This window comes from Passer domesticus, chromosome 8, assembly GCF_036417665.1.
Source record: "Passer domesticus isolate bPasDom1 chromosome 8, bPasDom1.hap1, whole genome shotgun sequence".
NCBI lineage: Eukaryota > Metazoa > Chordata > Aves > Passeriformes > Passeridae > Passer > Passer domesticus.
The window spans coordinates 24,701,490-24,718,830 of NC_087481.1; the positions used below are offsets into that span (position 1 = coordinate 24,701,490).

Here is a 17,341-nt window from a genome sequence, read left to right on the forward strand (position 1 = left end):
GTGCATCGTATGACCTAAAGAAATGATGTGTGACTGAAATGTTTACACAGTTCTCATACCACAGCTCAGAGGTTTTCCAGTCTCTTTGCTAGGTAACTTAAGGATAAACGCTGCCCCACTTCATCTCCCCTGACACCAGACACTGATTTCCAAAGCCATCTGTCTCTGCTCCGGGCCGGGATGAAACAACCGGCTCTGTGACACTTGTCTGCCGCTTTGAATGAGACTTTTTTCCCCCGGGGGAAAACAGCCCTTTGTGGGACAGGAGTGCAGCACAGCGGGCTTGAAAGGGCTTGTTTCACCCGGGAGGCACGAATGGCGCTGGCAGCTCACGACGGCCGTGTCAGAGCATCCCGCACGGACCCCGGCGCGGGCACCGAGCGTGGCCAGCGCCACACGCCCAGGAGCCGCTGTCACCGGCAGGACGTGACCCTGCTGTGCGACCCGAGGTGACACAGAGACAGGGAAATGCCCCGGCAACGCTTCCTCGTGCCGGGGAAGGGTGTAGGGATGCTGCGCTGCCAGTTCATGGATGCTCCACCAAAGCCCTGAGCGCCCTCGCAGCGGCTTCCCACGGCCGCATTTCTGTCCCGGCTGTTTCAGCGGCGATGGCAGAGTGTCTGGGATTTGGAGCAGCCAGTGTCTGCGACCTGCCTGATTCCCGATGGAGCAGCCAGGTCTATTTCCCCTGCGGGGCTGCTCCCGACCGAGCGGCCGAGCACTGGAAATCCAGAGCGAGCAGCTACAGAGAGTAAATAAAATCCTCAGGCTGCCTGAAAGAGGCTTTGTCCTCCCAGCACGGAGTCAGAAGGGCCTTTCTCTGCCCCCACAGCAATGTTTACATCCCACCAGCCAGGGCCCTTGCTGCCGGCGGAAAACGCAGAGCGCACAACGAGCGCGGTCCCCTGAGAAGGACGCGCTGCAAGAAAGGGTCTGAAAAACAACACAGCAAATAGACAACACAGCAAATCAACAACACAGCAAATCTGATCTTCCCTTTTCCCCAAACCCACAGCTGCAGAATAGCTGTGCGGGGACACGGCGAGCATCAGGAGCCTAAACCCAAGGGTCGGTTTGTCTGCTGAGACAGACAAAAGATACCCGAGATCTGTTTGCCGAGGGAATTGAAAAGGAAAAAAGAAAAAAATAAAAGAAAAAAAAAAAAGAAAAAAAAAAAGGCGAGGAGGAGGAAAGAGGAGAAAGAGGAAAGCCGCGGCTCTCCAGGCGCTCCCGCGTTTCGCGGTCGGTGCGTGCCGCTCCGGGGCCGCTCCCGGGCCGGAAGCGCGGGCAGACCCGCCCGCCGGGGCGGCCCCGGGCCGGGAAGGGGCGGAGGGCGGCAGGTGCCGCGGGAGGATGGCGGCGGGCGACCCGGAGCAGGCGCGCTACTGCGGGCGGCTCTCGTACCTGTGCCTCAAGCTCAGCCTCATCACCTACTCCACCACCTTCTGGGTGAGCGGGGCCCGCCGCCCTGCTGCCGGGGCTGGCTGCGTGTTTTCGTGGGTGTTTTCGTGGGTGTCGCACCCCGGGCCGTGGGTGCAGTGCCCCGTCCTCGCCCAGGCACCGGCAGACCGGCTTTGGGGGATGGGTTGGAAGTTTGGCGGGTGGAGATGCTCAGGTGCGTGTCGGAGGTGGGCGAGCAGAGCCCTTGCCCTGCAGTGTCACTCCTCGGTGTGTTGCGGTGGGTTTGTCCTGTGTGAGCCCCGCAGGGTTTGGAGCTGCAGGTGGGTGGGTGTTGCTCTCCTTGTCCCAGGTGATGGGTGCGGGCTGTGACCGCTGAGTTCTGACATGTGGTGAATCCCCAGCAGGCACCCCCCGGGCTGGAAGGAGCCCTTGGGGCCCTTTGCAAGTGCTCTTTGTAACACTGGGGTTTTTAAAGGTGCTTTTTTCAGGTCCTGGGATACTGAGGAGATGCTGGCTTCAGGTGGTGCTGATTTCAGAGGTGCTCAGGCAGGGATTTTTCTGCCTGGCTTTTTCACTTGAAACGCTGCTTCAGTTCTAGTTTGGCTGGTCTGGTTTTGTCTGCCAAGGTTTTTACCAGTTGGGAGCATAAGGCTTTTGCTTTGCTGCATGGGAGAAGAGGCTTAGATCCACCGGGGTTGATAGTGAGTGTCAGATTCACCCTGTGATTTAATGAACGAAGTCTGAAATGCAAAGTGTTTGGGTGTAATTCAGGCTTTTTGGGATCTCGGATATCTTTTGTCTGTCTTGACAGACAAACCAGCCCTTGGGTTTAGGCTCCTGATGCTCCCTGTGTCCCTGCACAGCTGTGAGTTTGGGAAAAGGGAAAATCAGATTTTTTGCTGTGTTGTCTATTTGCTGTGTTGTTTTTCAGACCCTTTCTTGCAGCATGTCCTTCTCAGAGGACCGCGCTCGTTGTGCGCTCTGCGTTTTCCACCGGCAGCAAGGGCCCTGGCTGGTGGGATGTAAACATTGCTGTGGGGGCAGAGCAAGGGCCCTTCTGACTCCGTGCTGGGAGGACAAAGCCTCTTTCAGGCAGCCTGAGGATTTTATTTACTCTCTGTAGTTGCTCGCTCTGGATTTTCAATGCTCTGCCCTCGTTTATAAACGAGAGCTTCCATTTGTTGGCAGGGGAGATGGTTTGCTGGGGGAGGATGGGGGCTGGCAGGGGGGAAGGCAGGGTGGGGGATGGCAGGGGGTTGTTTTGGGAAGGAAAGATGGGGGATGACAGGGGGTTGTTTTGGGAAGGCAGGAGGGGGGCTGGCAGGGGATTTTTGGGCAGCATCCTGCAGGCGCTGGGGCCGTGCCGTGCCAGGCGTGTGGGCTTCGCCCGCGGGATTTTCTTTTGTTGCAGCTTAGCCAAGCAGATCTCATCGGCTGTAAATGTCAGTTCCCTTCTCAGCACTCTTCTTGCTGAGTTTGGTGGTTTGTTGTTTTTTAATCAGTGTGAATGGAAGCAAAGCTTGGCTTGCTTGAATGTTGGGTGGTTCGTGGTGTTCTGCTGCTGCTTGGGGCTTTGTCCCGCTGGATGCTGAGTTCATTCGGTTCCCTCCTTGCTCTTGCAGTTCCTCTGGTACCTTCTGAGTGGTGAAGTCCCAGGTTTGAGTCCCCAGGATGGATTTAAACCCTCAGGAACTAAATACTAGCCTTCTCCAAAGCAGAAAGGAAATTAAAGCATTGCTGGGTGGGTTGGGGTGGGGGGGATATTTGCTGCAGGCCTTGTGGTCTTCCCCTGTCTCCCAGGGCTGTTTTAAAAACTAGCTGTCACTGTGACTTTCCCAGACACCTCTGGAAAAGGTGAGTGGGGCTGGAATGTAATCTGGGGTGAATGGGGCTGTAATGTAATTTTCTTGCCCAGCTGAAACAAAATCCAGCATTTTAAACAGAAGGTGCTATTGTTGAGCTTTATTTAGGAGAAGGAACTGTAAATACAGGGTTAAAGCTTCTGCTAATAAATAAATTCTTCTCCTTTCTCTTGGGAAAGCAGCTTCTGTGTGTGTGCAAAAGCCCCAGAGAAATCCCCTGGTGTTTGCTGGTGGATGCTCAGTCGCTGTGAGTCAGGGCAGTTGATTTTTCCTGTGTACACAGCTGGAATTGCCAAGCTGGGAGCTGCTGTGGGGGATGCAGGATGCAAACAGCCCCCGTGCCCTGGCAGGGGTTGTGTTCCCACCCCCAGGCACGGCAAGGGAGAGCACAGGCAGGAGAAGAGACAGGGCTGGGCTGGCTGCTGGCTTAGCACATCTGCTTGCATGAGGAAATGGTGTTGGTTTGACCGTGTTAAAGGTGGAAAAGAATTTTATTAAATGCTTAAGAAAATAGAAGAGGGTGTGGGAGCACAAGTGGAAGTGAAAAGGGATGGGGATATGTGTATATGAAGATGCTATATGCATTTATGTATCTTAAGTTCTTAAAGCAGGAAGTATCTTGTATTTTACTTACAGGCACCTTTTAGTCAAAACCCCCCTGAAATTTAATGCTTTGATAAGAAAACTTTGATGAGAAAAAAGATTTCAGTAAAAAGTTCTAGTCCTGAAACAACACTCTTCTGAAATTCTGATAATCCCTATAAAACTTTTAATACCTGTGGTTTACATCCAGTGTTTTTGTTGCTTTTTTTTTTTTACTTTTTAAACAAGGGATCTGCCAGGCAAGAGTTATTGCTGTTAATGGCACTTCAGTGTTTGCAGGAGAATCTGGTTTTGGGGCTGCTCTCAATTTGTTCAAATTTCAAGTTGCTTTTCCAATAACTTCAGTATATTTCCCTTTCATGGGTGAACCCTTCTGAGAATTCTCTCTTTCAATGACAAACTGGTGGCATTCCCTACATATTGTCCTTTGGTGTCATTATTCATTTCCATAGAAAATCAAGAACTTCCAGTAAGTTGCTATTTATTTTAAGATATCCCATAATTAAAAAAGTATTTCAGCTGTTTGGCTCATGAACTCGTAACTCACATCGTGTGTCCCTCTAGCCCTTTGTGATGTTCTGTGTCATATCCAAAATTAAGAAGTGAGATTAAAAACTAAGAAGTGTAATTAAGAAGCCCTGGTGTGCAGAGAGCAGACTCGTGTTTCCTGTGGAAATGTCAGGTCAGGAAAGGGGGGTGTTGTGTATCAGGTTGCCAGAATGATTGATTTGGGTCTGGTCTCTTCCCTGATGATGTGTCTGGCTGTTGGAGTCGGCAGCAAAGTTTTTCCACTGCAATTTTTGTAATCAAGTATTGTGGGCTATTTTTAATTTTAATTAATTCAGCGTAATTCAAAGTGATTTGCAGCACACCATAGTTTTAATATCAAATTATTTAGACTTAACTAATTATTTTGACTGAAATAACTTTACCTTGTTAAATGAAATATGTCCCATCCTATTTCACTGGTCAGCTTTATCTGGTAGTTGCTCAAGGAAGTGATATAATTTCAAACTTGGTTGTTTGTTTTTTTCTTTTAGTTTTTAATCTGGTGCCTTTCTCCTGCTGGCAGCAGGAATGGAGGTATAGGAATTATCTGACTGTATTTACTGAGCCCAAATACAGCAGGAGTTGATATGAAGGGACAGGTAGGCTGTTTGCAGACCAGCCTGGGTTATGTTAGAGGCACATATATATTTCTGTGTATTGGTACACACAGAGGGAAGGACAGACAGACACACAGAGGAGGGCCATTAATGCCATGGCAGTTGCTCATATATGTAATGTATGTGATCTCAGATGGGTAATAAATTACATTTCAGCCAGTGATGTATGTTTTGATTAGTTTAACTTCCAGAATGCTAAAACATGATGAAATATATTTTTGAAGTGAACAGGCTTCATATTTTTTTCCAACTCAGCTCTTTTCCTGCTTTAGTCTTTGAGGGTTTTTTTAATTTTTTGTTTTATCCAAACTTCTGCTTTGGATGTTTCATTGTTTATAATGAATCCTGAAGTGAGCAGTGACAGGTTCCTGTGTACTCACAGCCTGTCATCTCTGTGTTTACTGGCAGAAACAATAACTTGTTATTTGTGTTAAATAATCTGTTTTTCTTCCAGGTGATCGGAGCCCTCGTCCTCGCCGTTGGGATTTATGCAGAAATTGAAAGACAGAAGTACAAAACTCTAGAAAGTGCCTTTCTAGCCCCAGCAATTATTTTAATACTTTTGGGCATTGTAATGTTCCTGGTATCCTTTGTGGGTGTACTGGCTTCTCTGAGAGACAATTTATGCCTTCTGCAAGCAGTAAGTGTTGGAATTCTTATTCCTAGTTTCTAAGGCTTGTTGCTTTTGCTTTCCACTGTCCTCTGAATTCACATCCAGAACCATGTCTGCACTGAAAAATATTTTAACAAGGTTACTTTTTAAAAAAGTTTGAATTAAATCTGAATTTAGTGGCTCCCTCCCTCAGGGAGCAGCAGCACTGGGTCTTGCCAGCGACAGGACCAGTGAGGCTCTGAGCCCAGTGCTGGGGAAAGGAGCTTCCCAGCAGTTCAGGTGGTGTGGAAAATAAGCAGGGATGTGAGTTATTATCAGCAGTGTGTTTCTTGTGCAGACTCAGCTGCTGACGTGCTGGTTGATGCTGGGTTTCAGCCCAGAGGAAGCAGCTCCAGGGAGCAGCCCTGGCTCAGTGGCCAGGCTCTGTCTGTCCTCCCTGGGCAGTGCAGTGCAGAGGGGAGATGGAGAAATGTGTCTTCAGAGCCAGACCTGGAGCTTGGCCTTTGGGAGAAGGGCCCTGAGGGTGACATGGAAGGCACAAGGTTTTTGCCCCCAGTGTCTCTGAAAAGGTGAATTTTAAGGAAATTTCCTGTGGTTGCAGATGGAAGCTGCACGTGTGACTTAATTAAAATTAAAGTGTGCAAACTTCATTTCCACCTGCACAGAATCACACAGAGTTTGGGCTGGAGGGGACCTTTAAAGGCCACCTGGTGTGACCCCCTTGCCACGAGCAGGGTCACCTTCCACCAGATTGCTCAAAACCTAGCCCAGCCTTGTCACATCAGTGCAGTCTAAAAAAATGCTAAATTCATGGTTTGTTATGGAGGGCAAGGCCAGAAATAACCATGGGTTTTGAAGTTGTACTGGAATTTCACTGAGAGCCCCTCCTCAGGCTTCTTCCCCGAGTGTGGTGGGGTGTCAGATGCCAGGAGCATTTTCTGTTCCCATCCTGGTAGCAAACCCAGCTGGGTTTGGAACAAAGCAAGTCCCTGATGCCAGCTTCCCAGGCTGATTCCAGATTGAGCAGGAGAAAAGATACCTGTCTGGTGAATTCCTGACACTGAGCACACAGAAGTCAAAGCAGCTCTCAGGGGAGAGCATTAGGAATTATTTTCAGACAAGGGATGTTAAAACTTCGCTCCTGATGAGGTTCATTGTTACACAGCAGACCTAAATTCACTCAACACCTGTCTTTTATGCCTGAAGGGTTGGAAAAAAACATTTCATGTACTGGCATGCAGCAGCTCTCTCACAGTGCAATGGATTTTTTCATGTTTTTCACATTTTGCACAGGCTTTGCTGGGCAGTCATGGGTGCACACGTGCTTGTGTGTGAGTGCACTTGTGAGCACGTGTATATACACAGGCAAATAAATGTGGGAAGCAACACGTTAAAAGCTACTAAGCCTGGAATTTTGCTTTGATTTAGCACTGGCAGTGTAGAAGAAGGTGGTTTGGATTGTCTTAAGGTGTGCTGCTTTATCCACTAATTGAAAGCTAACAGGTAAGTACTGGCTTTGTAGCAAGCATAAAACCTGTGGTGTGGTTTGAAGCAGCCCATCAATGTGCTTCTCTGGGGTGCTGGTGTGGAAAGGAGTGTCTTGGCAGGATAATTTCATCTAATGGTTTTGAGTCCGTTCAGAGCAGAAAAGTAATGTTCTTGCCAACTGGGCAAAACCCAGAATAATTTAAGTGAGGAAAAAAGGCTTTCTCCTGACATTGGCAGTTCCATAATTTTATATTTTCCTTTAAAATGCCACGCTGAAAGCCAAGTCTGTTGGCAATCGAATGCTAGCCTTAAAGGAACTAATTGAAAGAGTAATTGGTGCTGTGTCTAATGAGTCATTTGCACTTGTTTCCCTGCAGTTCATGTACATCCTTGGTATCTGCCTGCTGATCGAGCTGACAGGGGGAGTGGTGGCCCTGATCTTCAGGAACCAGGTGAGCTGCTTGCTCCAGGTGTTGGCAGGGTTGAGCTCTGCTAAATGACAGCTACTCAAGCTGAGCACTCCTTGGCAGGGCTCTGGAGACAGATCCAGGCTTTTCAGGGCTCAGCCATGGGGCTTGCCACCCTTCTGGAGGTGAATTCCAGGTTAAGGAGCTTGGGGGAAATCTGGTGGCTACAAATGTGCAATGCAGGCAAAATGAGTTTCCAGCTCTTGGTGGATGACAAAATGCTTTCTTCTGTTTTGCCATCTGGGTCTGACTGCTGATTTGGGACGTTTCCAGGCGGATTTGGAGGCTGTTGTTTTTTAATGGCCCAAATGTTTTGCCTCAGTTAAAGGACAGCTCTTCCCTGCCCACATCCATAAGCAACATAATAAATTTATGTAGGAGACTGCATCACTGACAAGCATCCTATAACTGTATTAAACCCTTGATTTTTTTCTGCACAGAAAGCAGCAGACTATTTTATTCAGTTAGAAATGCTTTAAAACATAAATATATTCACTATGGCAAGTACTGGATGCCGATGCTTTAATTTATAGCAGGAGAGCTACACTTAGGGACAGCTTTCTTCCCTTATTTTTCAAGGTTAGTGGAGAAGTTTGGGCTGGTATGGGGAGAACAAGAATGTATTTATGGAAGCTTAGTGTAGCAGCCTCTCTTTGAGGCCTGTTTGTTTTGCATGTGATGTGCATTTTCCCCACTCCTTTCTCTACTTCCTTTTCAAACCTGTAAAGTCTAAATGAGGTTGGACCAGTTAGGAAGGTTCTGTATTATTTCTCATCACTGATATGATAATCCTTTTTGTTCTGGTTAGTTATGGGTGTTGCAGTTTGTAATACTGAGGAGATGAGTGGGTGTATTTCAGATTTTCTGACGTGTAAGGCTTTAACTTTGTCCATTTCAGCAGCTGGATTGAAAGGAAAGTTGTTACATTCTGGTAGTGATTAGTCCCTCGTTTTGCTGTTTGCTGTGCTGAGATTGTGCTGGATCTTGAAAACTAAATACTCTATTTTTTTCCTCTTTTCTCTCATCTTCTTAACTTTAAAAAGACTTTGTTGATTTAATTTTAGTATGCCATGCTGAGGAGACACCATTTTATTTCCGCTGTCGCCACGCTGCCATATTTCTCAAAACAACCCCTGTAAAACATACAAACACACCTTTTTTTCCACTCCATGTGGAGTAAAGCCCTCTATCTGGCAATTATGGACTCTTTGGAAAATCAAATTAATGGAAAATGCATGGAAAATGAAATTCCTGGACGGTGGTGACGCAGTCAAGTCTTGTTGCTTGGTGCAGCCCACGGTGCCAAGATGCAGCAGCCAGCCCCACTGCTCTGTCACCCAGGAGATGTGGGGGTCCCCAGGGACAGGGATCCTGGGATATCCATGTCCCAGGGCTGATGGGACCATCCCTGGGGGATGCTGAGAGGTGTCTCACTGCTGGAACTTGCCAGCCCAGAGCCAGCAGTGAGGCTGCTTCCCTAGAGGAGAACAGAGGGTTGGTCCCTGTGCTAAAATTTGTTTGTAACAAGTGTTTTGGTTTTTTCCTTAAAAAAAAAGAAAAGGAAAAAAAGCCTTTTCTTTTGTGCTCGTCAGTTACACTTGTCACTTTAATCTGCTTTTCTAATTCTGTTCCAGCCCATGTGCCCATTGTGCAACCCATGAATCTTGTTTTCCTTCTGCTTTCTAGACAATCAAATTTTTGAATGATAACATTAGAAGAGGAATTGAGAATTACTATGACGATTTAGACTTCAAGAACATCATGGATTCTGTTCAAAAGCAGGTTTGTTGTTTTTTTTTTCTCCCTTGGACTAACTCAGCAACAGCTTTCAGTTTTTCCAGTGGTGTGACAATCAAGCTGGTACTCATGAGGGGGATGAGATCTTGTGTGTCATCTCTTATGGTGTTGCTGCTGAGGTCAGGGCTCATCCAGCACTCCAGCTGGCATTTAAAACCCTCTTTTAAATGCAGAGAGAGAGGGCCAAAATGCAGCTTTTGCCTTGGCAGGTGCAATTCAAATGCTCGAGGTCAGATCCTACAGAGCTGTGGGTTTATAGTGGCCCCACAGCTGGAGTGAGGTGAATTCAGCCTGAATTGCAGCCATGATCCTACAGAGCTGTGGGTTTCTAGTGGCCCCACAGCTGGATTGGGATGAATTCAGCCTGAATTGCAGCCATGGCCTGGCACTCAGTGCTTCTGCTGGCTGGTGCAGGAGGTTGAGGAGCATCTTGCTAACAGGAGGCATTGGATAAAGAGATAAAGTAGAGGTGGCATTTGGGCTGCCACAGCCTGGGCCCTTGTGTGGCTGCTCCAGGGCATGCACAGAGTCTTTAACAAGGTGGTTATTGGAGGGAAACAGCACTGGAAGAATATCTACCTGTAATTAAAATTCAGAAACTGTGGTGAGCCCAGCTGGGCATTACTTAATGGCACGTGGAGTTGACTCACAGCCTTTTTTTATTTTTTTTTAATAAGGCTGAGCTGTTGAAATGTTTATTGGGTTATTGAAGAGTTCTGCCATGCGGCTCAGAGGCTGTGGAAGAAGCAAAAAGTGTTCAGCAATGTGATGTCAGGGCCTATGTGATGTCTGTGACCATGCCAAGTAATGGTTATTAAAAAAATTGACTTAGGAAGTGATCCATATATTCTAGGACATCGTTATGGAGATGGCAGCCTGCTTTGAAAAACAAAGTTAGCATGGAAAGTCTGTCAGAAGCAGACCATCCTGAGGAAATTCTGTCATTAGACTTCATAATGCTTTAAATTTTCCATGCACTGCCCAGAACTCTGGCTACATACACATTAGGGATTAAATGAGCTCCTCCTTTCCTCTTCGTTTAAATTATAAAGGGAATATTTATATTAAGTCAGTGTAAACTCAGAGTATTTGTTTGCCAGCTTTCAGTTCTTCTAAATTACACCCACAATGTTTTGGTGAGGTTTATTTATGCCTTAGAGCAACGTTTTTGTCTTTTAGATCCAGTTGGAAATGTGGTTGTAACCCTTAAAACAACTGCAGAGGTAGATTACAGGTCAGGATAGAGTCAGTGTGAAAGCACTGCTTAATGATGTCCAGAGCTGGAAAGATAATTTTTCAGCTCAGAAAAGATGGGAGGTGGAACTTGGCACTGGATACTCTGCTCTGGCACCCTGGGTTACAGTTCAGTGGGTGACAGAGGAGTATTACCTTTATCTTTAATTCTTTTTAGTTGTATTTATCATGTACATTCATACATGCCGTGCTGATAAAGTGACAGAATTTTTTGGTAGCTCAGAGCTTTTAAAATGGTTTTATTCTTTCTTTTTTTCCTACTTATTCAAAGAGTCTAAGGAACAAATTTCCTTTTCCTTTTAGAGTCATAGAACCATTTTGGTTGGAGAAGACCTTAAAGATCATGGAGTTTTGTGTCTTTTTTATTATTTTTTTTTTCTCTCCAGTTCAAGTGCTGTGGTGGGGAAGATTATAGAGATTGGTCCCAGAACGTGTACCACAACTGTGCAGCTCCAGGACCTCTGGCTTGTGGGGTGCCCTACACTTGCTGCATCAGGAATAAGGTAAGTCCTGGCATCACTGGTGCTCACTCACTTCCTGATTTTAGGAAGTCTGGGGTAAGAAGTGAAGGAAAATAGGTCCTTTCCTTCCCTAATGTGTAGATCTGTGGGTCGTGACAGCTTGAAAGGGAGGAAATAAAGGATGAGATGTGTTGGCTGTGGTCCATTTTACTGGCCCACTTCCCAGCCCCAGAAGGGATGTTGGGAGCTCCACTGATCTCGTGCTCACCCGAACCAGAGCTGCTTAAAATTCAGTTTTGCTGCTGTTTTCCCCAGGGTGTGCTGCTCCAGCTTTGCCAGGACGCCTGGGACCTGATGGTTTCTGTGGGTGGGGGGTCAGAGTGGTGTGTTCCACTGCTGTGTGAATTAAAAACCACACCTTGTCATCCCCAGAATAATCCAAAAATGTGACCTCAGGGTGAGGGCATGCTTGTGGGCACAGGTCTGCCCCAGCCTATCCTTGAAAACTGTAAAATCCTGGAAGGACTGGAGTCTGAAGCAGTTTCTCAGTCTGTGGTGAACTGGTCCTAACTGGTGCTGACAGCACTGGGAGCAGGCATTGCTTTAAATGCAAATGTGTTTTAATTAATTCTGTAATGCACTGCTCTTCATTTGAGGGATGCATGTAATGCTGAATTTGATAAAGAGCTATTCCTCAACTCCTCCAGTACAGGCAGTCCCTGCCTCACTGGGGTTTGGTCTCCAGTCTGATCCTGAGATAAAGAAATTGGGTGTGTGTAAGGGCAGAGCTCATGGTGGATATCCTGCTGCTGCCTGGTTGGGGCTGCCCTTCCAACATCTGCCTTGAGCATGGCTGTTTAATTAATTAAAATTTAAAAAAAAAAAAGGGAAAATAGATGCATCAGTTGTGTCAGTAATCCTGCTAGGTGTTGCTGAGAAATGTGTATCACAGGAGGGTGTTTGTTACCTGTGCACACACGTTTTTCCTGTGTGGGAATGGGTCTGTTTAAACCTGTGATGAGCTTTGATTTATTCTCAGAAACCAAAGCTGAGCAGCCATGCTTTGGGTCTTAGCTCTTTGAGAGTAAGAACCTGCAGCTGGATGGAGCAGAACAACTCAGGATTTTGCCTTCAGGAAAGGGAAGGCACTGGAATAAAAACTTCTCCAGGGAAAAACAGGGAGTGTATTCACGGACAGCTGGGGAAGGGAGGATTAGGCTGCTTGTATCCCATGAAGTGTTAAGCCCAGGGGAGTTAAAGGAGGGCAGGGAGAAGCCCCAGCTGGGAGTGTGGCTCCTGCAGTGCTGGGGCTGGTGGCTCTGAGCAGGAGATGCTGCTGCTGAGCTGTGTGTGGTGCAGCACAGGAGCACCAGCACCAGGGCTGTGCACGGCTGCCTCGGGAAAAAACAACCAGGAGATGCATCAGTCTTACTGTGTTTGACAAATCCTTCCAAATACAGGCTGGTTTCTGTCCTGGAGAGCTGCAGATATGGGTTGTGATTACTCATTGGCTTTGTAGTCATGGAAAACTCCAGCTAATGTTGGTGCCTGGATTCTGATCCTCTGTAAAAGCCTTCTGCTAACACCAGCCAGCTCGTACTGGGGGGGCTCTGAAGGAACTGTGTTCATGTCAAATCATTTATTAAAGACTTACACTAGTGGAGCAGATAGAAATTAGTCCCAAATGCCTACAATCCTCTGTTTCCAATGCATTTATCTCCCCTGCTCATGTCACGACGTCCTGTTAGCAAATTCTGTGTTTGAGGTTAAAGGATGGGACTGCCCTCCTTGTGGTCACGTATTTTGGGAGTGACCACGTGTCAGTCAGTCAGGCTTTAGCCATTCTGGGAACATGAAATCACTCACAGCCAACACAGCACACTGGTGGCTCATGCTGGGATTGACCTCCAAGTGGATTTATTACCTGTGGCTGGCAGATGGGTACCCCACACAGTTTCCCAACAGCCCTGTGGAATGGTCCCAGCTTTTTCTTCTAGGAGTGTGCTGAGCCTTGTTTGTCAGACAGTTGTGTGTTCAAGGTGAGAGCACAGCTTTTGGGGGGCTTAAAAATTTCTTGTTTTCCTCCATGTCTTTGGCTTTGTTTTCTGCCTCCTTTGATGCCAGTGGGTTTTTACATTGAATGATTTTCATTTGCATGATTTTCAGGTCAGCATTTTCAGGTTGGCTTTTCCAGGCTTTCCAGGTAGAACCTTGGAACCCACAGAAGGCATTACAAGGCTACAGAAAATGTAGAAAATTACTAAATCTGTGGTGAATGCAAGCACTCAGTCTCTTTTGAATATATGAGTTTTATATTAATGTGTATAATGGTACTGCATGAATATTGTAATGAATTTAAGTGTTGTAAACAGCATTCATAGTATTGGAAGTTATTTGAAACTGAAGATATTTCTGAGCTTAAATTTGTCATCATCTTGGCACGAAGGCCGTGTTAACCCCTGGTTTTAGTAATAAGGTGAGTTAAGTTATTAAGGCTTTAAAAGGAAATCCAGCTGTTCATTCTGTGGAAACAGCTGTGTCCCACAGCTCTGTCACAGCTCACATTGGTTGCTGTTGCCACCCTGCTTTTGTTGGATAGGAATGGCTCAAATGTCTCATGACACACTGACAATACTCATTGCTCTAAAATCCTGTGGAGCTCTGACACTGGGGCTGCTGGGATAAACTGGTGTTGGGCTGGGAAATAACCCTGTCATTGTTTTTACTCTGGGTGAGCACAGAGTAAAAATAATATTTCTGTGATTTTAGTGTCCTGCTGCAGTTCATGTTTGTTGTTTTCTTTTCAGACAGACATTATCAACACTATGTGTGGATACAAAACCATTGACCAAGAGGTAATGTAGCCAGTGCCCACCCTGGCATGGCAGAGAGTTCTGCTTCTTTTTTGTCTCTGTTATAAAAGTGTTTTCTGTGTGCTTTAATCTGCCAGGCAGTTAAAGTGGCAATTAAAATGTTGGTTGTTTTTTTTTTTTTCCTGGAATAATTTCCATATATGGGAAAAAAACTCATCTTGTTTGATTTTTGTGTCTTCCCTTCTTTTCATTTCCTTCGATCCTGTTTGTTGACAACTTCCCCATGCTAATTGCACAATTAATGCACAAAAAGCTGCTTTCAAAATTTGAAGCAGTGACTTGAGTTGGGGAAAGCTTTTAGTACTTAAAAGCCACAGTTTCTTACTGAGTAAAATTGGCATTGATGAAAGCCACCTTAGCTGTTTTTAAGTATTTTATATCCCAGGAGTGGGTGTTTTATTTTTAAGCCTGTGGTAGCACACCTGGAGGAGCAGTGGGACTTCCCTGGTTGTGTGGCTGCCTTCTCCTCCCTCCAGGAGTGGGATGGAGCCTCCTCCTTCAGCCTGGCCTTTTGGGAGCAGCCCCAGTGACTCCAGAGGAGCCTGCCAGCTCAGGGCAGTAATTGCAGAGTGATTAAGAAGGGGAACCGGTAATTGGATCTGCCCTGAGTTCTCCACTCCTGGCCTTGGAGTGCTGGGAGGAGGCAGGGCAGGGGGGCTGGTCTGGAAAAGCTCCTCTCCCCAGCTCCTTTGAGGCACTTGGAGCACAATGCCAGCCTGGGTTGTTGGTTTTTGGGATTACCGGTTATCTCTACATACAACTTGTCTCCATTCAGGTTCATTGATTTGTGGCTTAATCACCTGAAGGCTGCAGCAGGCTCTGACACGGAGCACTTCAGCTTATGCTTAACTTCACCCCATTCATCTGCTCAGGACCCTCTGCAGCCTCAAGTGCTTTTATATTATGGGTTGGGGTCAGGGAGCAGCACAGCTTGCAGGACTGAATCCAAAATCCTCTTGTTCCTGTCCTTTTTAGGGTCTTTTTGCAAAGCACTTGGTCCACGATTTATGTTTTTCCACTGCTGTATTTTCAGCTTGGGAGCAGAGATGAAAGCTAAAGAGAGACTTCTCTGCTTTCCAAGTGGTCTTAAATGAGAATGGGGTGCATTTCTTGTTGAGAAATAGCTGCAACAAACAGGTTTAGGACAATGAAATAACTTACTCGGGTGTAGAATAACTTGTAAAAAATAGAGTAATTTGTTGAGGTGTGGAGCAGCTTAACAAGAGATGGAAGAGTTACTGATGAGGTTTGTTAAACTCAGTGGGTTTAAAGAGGTGGGAAGGCAAACCACATCTGCCTCCCTGAGTTTTGAGGTGCCACGTGTGTCTCACAGCAGTGGAGCTGCCTGTTGAACCCTTCCTCTGCTGTTTTGCAGCGCTTGAGCGTTCAGCACGTTATCTACGTCCGAGGGTGCACCAATGCTGTGCTCATTTGGTTTTTGGACAACTACAGCATCATGGCTGGTGTGCTGCTTGGCATACTGCTGCCCCAGGTAAGAGGGTGTTCACTGTGAGGGGGAACATCTCATTTGCCAGTATGTGAAATCCCACTGGGCCATAATCATGGTTTTCTTTCCAAATCTAATGTGACTGGTAAGCTGAGGTGGCATTCTGGCATTTGAATCAAAGATCTCATTTGCCAGTATGTGAAATCCCATTGGACCATAATCATGGTTTTCTTTCCGAATTGAATGTGACTGGTAAGCTGGGGTGGCATTTGAATCAAATATCTCATTTGCCAGTATGTGTAATCATGGTTTTCTTTTTGGATTGAATGTGACTGGTAAGCTGGGGTGGCATTCTTTAGTGGCATGGCTGTTGCAGGGTTTGGTGGGGCAGTTCGCTCTCGCTTGGGGTTTTGTGTTGAGTCCTCCCCTACCCGTGACAACTGTGACCTCCTGAAGCCCCAGTGAGGCAGGCTGCCTGTGCTGCCCGCTGGGGCTGCCCTTGCCCGTTGCCTTGGCAGTTCCTGGGCGTGCTGCTGACGCTGCTCTACGTGACCCGGGTGGAGGACATCATCTCGGAGCACAAGCTGGGTCAGAGCCTCTTCGGGGACGCGCGCCGCGGCGCTGAGCCCGACTTCTCGGCGGCCGGCTGCTGCATGTGCTACCCGGGCTGAGCCTGCAGCCCAAGCCCTGCCAGGCCAGGCCAGCCCAGCTGCTCTGGGGCTGCTGCAGACCCGGCGGGTGCTGAAGCAGCCAGCAGCCGGCGGTGGGTGCGAGCCAGGACGCACCGAAGGCGCCCCACGCGGGGCTGCGGGACATTAAATTGCTCCTGAGTGATTGCTGGGAGATAACACGGCCACAAAAAAACTGGAGAAGATCCGATCTCCATTCCTAGGAAGTGTCTTCGCGTCTCTGGATGTGGTATTTAAGTGTTTGTGCTTCTCCAGCTGTATTTTCCTACTCCTTCCAGAGAGATTTCTTACTGATCCACGTGGTGAATATGAAGCCTGTGTTTAACAGTGGGGTTTTTTATGCTAATCATGATGAATTTACTGACAATAATGGATGTGATGCTGATCGCTTTCATTGCTCAGTCTTCTGTGCCTTTCAATAACGGGGCAAATGCCAGTGTCAAATCAGTCAGGTAATGCTCAATCTATTTTTTAATGCAGTTTATTACTGTGTGGCTTTTGTATGAACTTACAGGATGTTTGAGTCTTGGATGTACTGTATTTTTCCCCTTTAGTAAATTAACTAGGTGATTTATGACTTTATATTTTTTTGGAGTTCTGTATGTCAAGATGTTTCTAAAATTTACTGTCAAAATAAAACCAATGAGTCGTTTTTTCTTAAAAAAACCCAAAAATACATGTGTTTTGTTTCATTATGTTTATTTTCTTATGTAAGTTAAGGCTGTCCCTCAAATGCTGTATCAAAAGGTAGAAGTAGCAGGAGCTGTGATTCTGTGCTGCCTGCCTGTGGTTTTGGAGAGTCACTGAACATCTGTGCCTCCCTTGCTTCTCTTAGTCCACCACGAGCTCTGGGGTTTTTGTTGGTGTTCCTTTGTCCTGAGCATTTCTGTGCAGTCTCTGCAGCCCCAGACAGGCCTGCAGGCAAAATGCAAAACCTAATTATCATTAATATTTCAATTAAACCAAAGTCAGGATGAGAATAAAGCAGGTTTATATCCTGAATATAAATCTCTTCTTTTCCAAACACTCCACTAAGAAAAACAGGGCACCATCTGATATTATTCTCTCCTTGCTGCTTTTAAAAAAAAATTCTTGTCCTGGACATTTTTTTCCTGCTTTCTTCAAAACTCAATATTTGCTGCTTAACTCTCTGCCTTCACCAAGAATTTCTGAGCCAACTTTGTGCGTTTCCAGGAGCAAAAAAAGGATTCCTGCAGTTC

At 46.6% G+C, this 17,341-nt stretch overlaps 1 protein-coding gene across 2 annotated transcripts; it reads left to right on the forward strand.

Annotated features, from left to right (window-relative positions):
- Positions 1–1,207: 1,207 nt before the first annotated feature.
- Positions 1,208–16,797, forward strand: TSPAN15 (tetraspanin 15). 2 transcript variants are annotated; one of them, XM_064429768.1, is made up of 8 exons: positions 1,208–1,449; positions 5,487–5,672; positions 7,511–7,585; positions 9,287–9,382; positions 11,038–11,154; positions 13,920–13,967; positions 15,361–15,477; positions 15,951–16,797. In XM_064429768.1, exons 1-8 carry the CDS (start codon positions 1,354–1,356, stop codon positions 16,101–16,103), a joined length of 888 nt encoding a protein of 295 aa, XP_064285838.1. In that variant the 5' UTR covers positions 1,208–1,353; the 3' UTR covers positions 16,104–16,797. The 2 variants fall into 2 exon arrangements, with proteins under 2 accessions (XP_064285838.1, XP_064285839.1); XM_064429769.1 differs by lacking the exon at positions 1,208–1,449 and adding an exon at positions 4,186–5,014.
- The last annotated feature ends 544 nt before the right edge of the window (positions 16,798–17,341 follow it).